This window comes from Phaethon lepturus, unplaced genomic scaffold (genome assembly GCF_000687285.1).
Source record: "Phaethon lepturus isolate BGI_N335 unplaced genomic scaffold, ASM68728v1 scaffold9026, whole genome shotgun sequence".
Classification (NCBI taxonomy): Eukaryota; Metazoa; Chordata; class Aves; order Phaethontiformes; family Phaethontidae; genus Phaethon; species Phaethon lepturus.
This window is the reverse complement of record NW_010546890.1, coordinates 1-8358: the sequence shown is the minus strand read 5'-3', so window position 1 is coordinate 8358 and position 8358 is coordinate 1. Positions and strand designations below refer to the sequence as shown.

The window sequence follows — 8358 nt, the reverse complement described above, 5'->3', positions numbered from 1 at the left end:
CCGCCTCCCGGGCGCCGCGCCCGCCGCTCGCCGTCCCTCCTGGTTTGCCAGCCGCCTCTGTGCGGAGTAGCTTACACCGAGGGCGAGGTTACCGTCAGTCACCTGGCAATAAGGTACGGCTTCAGAAGACGATTCGCGCGTTTCAAGCAAGTTCTGACAAAGAGACTTGCACCACTGTTACGATGACTGCAAAATAAGCGATCGGTACAATGCCTGAAAACACACATTACCGTATTTGTCCTAACAAGATATGCTAAATTTTCTTTGTGCACAGCTCTTACACACCTTTTCAGGATATAGAAACACATGTATCTCCCATCTCTGAAGGAAGCAGCTGACAGAACCTTCAAATGACAGGCGGGATGTGCCCAGAGGATGAGCTGGGCTGGAGCATGGTACAGGCACTGCATGGTGACGTGGATGACTAAGGTGTAGGCACAGCACTGGGAAGCAAGGAGTGCTGGGCGAGAAGCACTGCTGAGCTCTCTGGACCAAAGCTCGGTTCCCCCTGGTCCAGCTCTGGAGAACCATCCTGGTGTCTGGGGCTCTGCTCCACCTGGCTGTTGGGCTGAGCCTGCATGGGAGTGGGGCTAATGGCTGGAGGCTGGCTTTGAGCCCAGGAGCCTGCATTTGTAAGATGAATATACCCTTAAGAACACTGCATGGAAGAACTCAAAACCCCTTTGTATGTGTTTCTTTAGTTTTTAGATAAGAAGGAAATGGCCTGTATGTTTTGATTTGGGATCTTAACCTTCTTTTTTCAGTCCCCAGCTGGGCAAGTAGCAGCTGCAGTGATGGCTGCCATCGATGCTGCATACCACCACTTTGATTGTGCCTACGTGTACCAGAATGAGAGTGAAGTCGCAGAAGGGATCGGACAGAAAATCAAGGAAGGCGTTGTGGAACAAGATGACCTCTTCATTGTCAGTAGGGTAAGGATCTGCTGACCTAGGATCCAGGGGAAGGCCTGCTTTGTGTAGAACACGTTCATAGGAGGAAATTCAGAGTGGTGGGGAAAGGCTGTGTGCTATAGTATGGGGTAATTCAGAGCATAGTTCAGGTCAATACCGATGGAAGCTTCTTTTTGTCACCTTAATTTATAAAGACTTATCTAAGAGATGCTCCACATTCTCCGTTTTCATGAGACCGTTCAAAGTATGTATTAATAACTGCCAGTAACACTTGCAGCGCTACTGCTGCTCCAGTCCAGGAAGACCATGTGTCTCTTGTGTGCACCAGCACTGCTCTGGTGCTGCTCATTTGGCTTTACTCTGGGCAGATGAGCCAGGATCTTGATCTCTGCCCATGAGACTGCTGCTTGCACAGCGTCCTCTGCCCTTTTGATACTAAGATCAGGCCTCCCACCTGCAAGTTTGAGTTGTGCTGCTTTACTTCTGATTATGCATGGTCTTCTACAAATCCGAAATATACTAATCTGCCAATGACTTAGCCTCCTACTTTGTGGAAAGGAGGGCTGTACTTTGCTGCCTGACAGAAATTCTTTCCTCTATGTGTTACAGAATCATGGAACAAAAGAAAATGCTTCTATTTTCCATTTCTGAGTTTAAACACCGACTCCTTAATACAGTACAGATTGAGCTGACCTTTGGTCCAGGAGCCTTAGTGTTGTTCCACAGACCTTGGATTTCAAAAGGTGAGGCTTTCTGACATCCGAGTTTCATAATTCATGTACTTCAAAGGAACAGATGTCTCAGTCTATTTCTAGTCTTAGCTTTTCTTTTCTGCTACAGACAAGGTAAGACCTCCATCCTATCTGTTGCTTTTGAGCTTGTCAACTGTTTGTCATACTTTCAAAGCTGTCATAGTTAGTTTTATGTGAACAAAGCCCTTGAGTAAAAGTGTCAATGATACTCTGACATCAGCACAACACACTAAGCGTAGAGCAATATGGAGATGCAAGGTCTCTCTCTGTTCCTGTATGTCTGAAATGTTCTGATTTTCCTAGTGCCACCAACTTAAACTGAGGCTCCCCTCACAACAGACCTCTATGTGTACATAATACGTTGTTCAGCAGATGTGGCTCACCCTAGACCTAACTTAAGTGCTCTTGGGACCTAAACAGGTCCTTATGCTCTTGAAAAAAAAAATCTTCAAAAAAACCACAGTTCTTGTTCTCTCTTAATAGGCATGACAGAGGAGTACAGCAAGCTTGTTTGTTCCACAAATGGTGTGACTTGTTTATCTGTATGTGTTTTGGTGACTCACCACTTTGCTGGGTCCAGGAGATAGACCTGTTCCTCCTACTAGGAATGGTTGCTGGCAAAATGCTGTAAACCTGCATGAATGATGTAGACAAGTATTAGTATTTTCTGTACTAGAAGTTAAAGCTATCATGGTCCTCAGTTGTCTTGGTATTAACTTCCAACCAAAGAGTGTTTTAAGCACTTTGTCACTGACAGGCAGGAGAGGAGCTGTTTCCCACAGATGACAAAGGCATGTCAATACCCATAGGAGGTAAGTCCAGCCACAGTGGGAGAATCATATCTTCTGCCCTTGGCAATCTTTTCCATGCTTTCATTACCTTCAGCAGTCATAAAGTTGTTGTATATTTATTGTGCAGGATACAATGTAGCTTTTCAAAACATACATGCTTAGTCCAGCTGATGTCTTCAGTGGAGCTGCAGACCAGATTGCTTGACCACAACAACTACAGAATTGTCTTCACTACAGTTCTTAAACTGCTCAAATACACTTTGCAGGAATAAATATATTTTAGATAGTGATCTTGCCTACAGCCTGGAGTACAGCCCTCCAGTGCTGGCCTGACAAAACATTATTGATTATTATTATTTTCCACGTGTAAATAACTTCGTGTGAATTTCTGCCATCTCGAGAAATGAGCCTTTGGGTTTGGGTGAGATGGAAGACATGGCACAAATACAGCAGTGCACACTTTTCCCCAAGAGACAAACTTTGCATGTCCAAACAGTTGTTTTTCCCTTCCCATGAAAGGAAACAAGCCATACCAGGAAGGACATCTTCAGGCCCTGTCTTCTACACTGGATGCTAACTTTGCTCCTCTTTCTGTTAGGCCATGGAAGAGTTGATGGACTGTGGTCTGGTAAAAGCCATTGGAATCTCAGACTTAACCATGAGCAGATTGAAAGAATCTTGAACAAGCTGGGGCTGAAACAGAAGCCTGCAAATAACCAGGTAAGCTGCTAAGTGACTACAGGTGAATAGTTTCCAAGGATTATGAAGATGTGATTGCAGTTTAAGGACAGGCTGGAAAAAGGGAGAACAAAGCAGATAACAGCATGTTAACACCCTATGATTATTTCTGGGTACACATGAGGATGTTGTAGATCTCCCATATCCTGACAGGGCATGAAGTTGTAGTACACAAATTACAACCATAACTTCTTAAAATACTTTATTTGTTCTGTTATTAGTAATAGCATCAATCTACTATTAATAGCAGATAACTGTTCACACAACACATGCATTTCTTCTCACTCATGCAATGCACATATGCACGCACAATTCACTCAGTCACCCAGTTGGAAATGGCAGGTCAGTTCTAACTGTATATGCAGAAGCAGAGCATGTATTGGCACACCAGTGGCTTCCTGGTATCTGCCCTGAAGATTTTTTATTTATATAAAATAAAAATACAGTGTGTGTATACACACATACACAAAAAAAATTACCTAGTCTTTGTCTGCACCTAGCAGCCACCACCCTTTTGTATGCAGTAGCTACATAACATGCTGTAGATGCTTATTTCTCCAAGTGGCTTTGTACAGATTCAGGCATCTCTTAGAGTTCTGAATTCAGTAGTTCTTGTAGGTTCACTACAAGTACTAGCCTCCAGAGTTTATCAGTCCTAAGGGTACTTCAACACTGTCTCTGTGTGTAGTTAACAAAAAAAAGGGCAGGCTAAAAGAAAAAAATGCATCCAAAACTACAGATATCTATAGAACCCCTTCACATAAACTCACAAGATGGGGCTTTTATGACAAGAACAGAGAAGAAGGGAGAACAGAGCAGATGCAGCTTGTCCTTCTAATCCCACTCCACATTATTACTGAATATACAAGGCTCTGGGGTTTTCAATATTTGCTAAACTACTGCTTAGAAATCTCAGAGAAGCACCTCAGAACATACCTTCTCAGAGACCAAAGAAACCAAAGATGAGCCTTATGAAATGCTCTTTCCCCAGAGCAAAGGCCGAGAGATGCAAGAAGCTTTACTGTAAAAGCAAGCACTGTGCAAAACTAAGGCTGAATAATACTTTGCAAAGACTGCCCCATTAGAGCAAAAATTGACCTGTAAGTGCATTAGGAGATAATCCCTGGAGCGAGTTACAGCAGTTGTATTACTATCAATCTCTGTTACTCCTGTGTTGCCACGTCAAATATAACCCATACCTCGCCCAGGAGAAGCTGATCAAGTACTGTCACTGCAAAGGGGCTGCCATGACAGCATACAGTCCCCTTGGCTCTCATGAAAGGCCATGGTAAGGCTGCCTTGCAATTTGAGAGGGAGCTGGCATGGATTATGCTTGAAGAGTCACTGAGACAGTAAGTGCACCATTCATCACTCATCTAAATACAGATTTCTGTTGCTATCTTTCCTCTGTGTAGGGCTAAGCCAGAGGAGCTGGATGACCCCAAGCGATCAAAGAGATTGCAGCCCAGCACAACAAAATGATAGCACAGGTACGTAGGTGCTGGACAGTGGGTACACCTTCTTATAACGCAGGACAGCTAATGACAACATAAGGGACAGGTTGGCTTTTCATTCCGTGTAAACTGCGGTGCTCTTCTGCAGTGTTAAGTAGCAATGCAGGTTTGTTTTCTATGTGGCCTTCAATGCATGCTTGCAAGGGCTCTTTGACTGTCAACAAGAAACATTTTCTTATCCCGTCTTCAGATGCTGTCATGTTTCAGCCTTCCCATCTAAAGTCCTGTTGCAGAGAATGAAACCTTGATAGAAGTCCAGGTGGGAAGGAAAAGACTTGAGTGTCCCAAAGCTGGATGGGAAAGGAGGCCTTCCATGGGAGGCTCCACCCTTTCCCTCTTTGCTCTTCAGGAAGCACTACCTAGGCCACAGTGACGGGAATGATTTGAAATGCAGCTCTGCAGAAGTGGGTCTAGCTTAGGGGAAACAGCTGTTGGAACAGGCTCTGCTTCCTCCAGAACAGGACAAATGGTCTGTTCAGTGGTCTGTTCTTGCAGATTCTCCTTTGCTTTCAGATCCAGAGAAATGTGATTGCAATTCCCAAGTCTGTCACACCACAGCGCGTTGTGGAGAACTTCAAGGTGAGTGAGTATGAGTGACCTGGGTGCTGCCCTTCAGGGATGGCACGCCTTCCCCCTGCGCAGCAAGCGGTGATCCTTTCTCACCCTTCCCATGTCCTCCTCAGGCCAGAGGACTGGGCTTTTTCTCTCTGTTTACCTACGCTCTCCTAAGGGCTAAAGTTAAGGTTACAGTCTGTGAGCTGAAGTGAACAAGGTTTTTTGGAAACTGCTGATAATCTTAGCCGTCACCTTACATGGTGTCACCTATTCTGCAGGTTGCAGATGAACTGGCACATGGTGCTTGACTGGCACCCCAGTGCAGTAGCCCACCACAAAAGGCTTATGTAGAGCAAGCACTGTTTAAGAAAATAGTCCTGGTATCCATAAGCCTTGTTGCTCCATTGTTAATTTGGTGGTCCTTGATTGAAACTGGTCATCAAGATTTCAAAAGACTTAGCTCGATTAAGTGAAATATGAGAGTCTTGTAGATGTTCCTTTGGAATAGGACAGAAAGATGCATTCTTCACAAGTGGTGGATGCAATGCTAAGTGCTGACCAAGCATCTTGCAACAGCTGGCATGTGTAACTGCAACTTTGGATATTCTTTTTTATTCCCTCTGCCAACGAGCTCTTCGAAATAGAGATGCCTTTGCCTCCTTCATGAAGCAAGACTTTCTTCTAACCAGCTCCCCTCCCTTGTAGACTTATTCTTTAACTTTATGGGTTTTATTTACAGTCTGATTTGTTCAGAGAGGTGGCTTCCAGCTGTTTCTCTTGTTAGGTGTTTGACTTCAAATTGACTAAAGAGGAGATGGCAACTATTTTCACCTTTAACAAAAACTGGAGAGCCTGTACAACAAGCATGTAAGTAAGTGGTAGCATTCAGTATTTGTTTTTTCCAAACCCTTAAGTTACCAATACTACATATACAGAGATTTTGCATCTAAACATTGCCTAGAATGCTGGGAGCCTCAATAACAAAGTGACTTGAATGTTCCCAGTGTACAATCAGCACATGTTATCCAAGAAAATAAATATGGAACAAATCCATAAATCCATTCTACAATTATGTTGTTCAGATCCTGCCTTGGTGGCTCCTCTAAGCACCCACTAGAGCTTGATTTATTAAAAAAAAAATTGATGGCTGAAATGAAGTATTTTTTCCCTTCAGGTGCAAAACTTACAAGGAGTACCCTTTCAATGCAGAATACTGAAGATGGTCATAGCCTGCCCTCCTCCAGAGCTTGGTCTGATATTCTTCCTATCAATTTATCTGGCTTTCTTACTGCATCACTCCTCCTGCAGCAAATTAAATCATAGGATGTGTATTCGGTGATTATTTTTTCTGTTGTTTCTTTTTTTAAAGAAGGATAGATTAAAATTGAAAGAATTGAAATTTATTAAAATAAAGAATGAAATGTGGGCTGCAATGATTCCACATTTTGGCAGAGAATTATTAAGGAGAAAACAGGGAGAACAAAGTTCTCCCTTGTTCAAAGGAGAAAACTTTGAACAACACATTCACATTTATACTCTATCTTGCATCAACACAACAGGCTAAGGACAGTCAGCAGTTGTGAGCACTGGAGAAAAATCTCTGAGAAATGTGAACTAAAGACTAACTTCCTTAGGATGAATGAGACAAACAGGAGTTTTACTACTCCAGAACTAACTGAGAAAGGTGGGGTTTTTTCCTACTTACCCCTTTCTTTAAAAAAAAAAAAAATCCATATGCAGAAAACATACAGGTGCATGCTCAGCAGTATTTTTACACAGACTTTCTCCTGTGTGTCAGAATACAACGGCATGATGGGTTTTGGATACAACACAATTTCAATATGTGCTTCAGATTATTGCTAGTTGTGAAATTCTATCCTTATGTGGAAAATTGTTAACAAGAAAAAAAAAAAAAAAACCCAGAACTTGCACCTGCCATTTTATTCAAATGTCCATCTTTGAGAAAAACTGATCTTTAAATGTAACAATGAAATAGAAGATTCCTGCCTGATCAAAAAGATCTCTTGCTTTGAAAGTGTGAGTGTTTATGCCCCTGCCGAGACCTTATAGTTAGGACAGGATGCTGGACCCCCAATACCATTTGATTTTAGGAACTGAGTTCATTCTTTACTAGCTCTGTTGTTTTTTTTAGTTCGATATTCTGCTTGTTACAGATAAAACTGTTACTTTTTTTTCAGACTAAAACTTCCAAAAGAAGGTAATACACAAGCCCCTGGGCCAGGAACAAAATGTAGCAGAGGGATGCAGTACAAGTTCTGTGCAGAAGCACTAAAATTACTAATAGATATCAGCCTATTGCAGACAAACAAAAGAAATGAGAATTTGCTTGCTGTTTTGTTTTTAAGATGTGCTTTGTATTTCAGACACACTCTGCACAGCTGTCCTTGGGCTTTGCATCTACATCACAGGCAGCTGCTGAAGTCTCTCTTTTAGGGAATCATCTCCCCTAACTTTAGGTACCCACCTCAGGGACAACTTCTAAGCTCCAGTCACAGCCAGGGGCGATTTGGGCTGAACAAGACAGCATCCTTCAGCACGATCCGTTACACCCATGGTGGGAGCTGCCCTTGGTTCAGACCCAACTTGCTCTTTTTAGGCTCTCTAGACCTCATGCACCCTCTCTTCCGTGAAGTACACACATGGGGGCTGCAGTCACCTGCACTTTGGGGACAGGCATCCTCCCCGGGACAGCGAAGCCCCTCGGCACTTTCCCCTGCGGACACCAGAGGGCAGCCAGCCCTCAGAGGAGAGCCGGTTGCCCCCCCCCCGCCGGCCACCAGCCCCCGAGCTCCGGCCACGACCCCCAAGCGGTGCTGGGGGGACTTTCAGATGCCACACAACGCGGGTGTCTGCCCCCCGGTCAGGGGAGGCTCAGCCCCTCGGTGCTGCGCCCAAACCGCCGGCCTCCCTAGGGCCCCTGCCAGCCTCGGGGGCCGATTCCCCGGACAGCACCAAATGCTCTGAGCCCGAGGGCGCTCCGCCCCGGTCAGGCGCTCAGGGATGATGGCCCATCCCGCTCCAACCATCTCCTCTGGCAGCCCCCTTCAACCCAGCCACCCCCTCCCACCACTGCCCT

The 8358-nt window shown here is 44.5% G+C and overlaps 1 protein-coding gene across 1 annotated transcript; it reads left to right on the top strand.

Moving 5' to 3' along the window:
• Positions 1 to 362: 362 nt before the first annotated feature.
• LOC104622611 (aldose reductase-related protein 1-like) lies at positions 363 to 6478 on the top strand. Its single transcript, XM_010289449.1, is given in 10 exon segments — positions 363 to 395; positions 765 to 932; positions 3053 to 3104; positions 3107 to 3184; positions 4384 to 4480; positions 4608 to 4638; positions 4641 to 4682; positions 5202 to 5285; positions 6046 to 6128; positions 6436 to 6478. Coding segments are annotated over 10 exon segments (711 nt in total).
• Positions 6479 to 8358: the final 1880 nt, after the last annotated feature.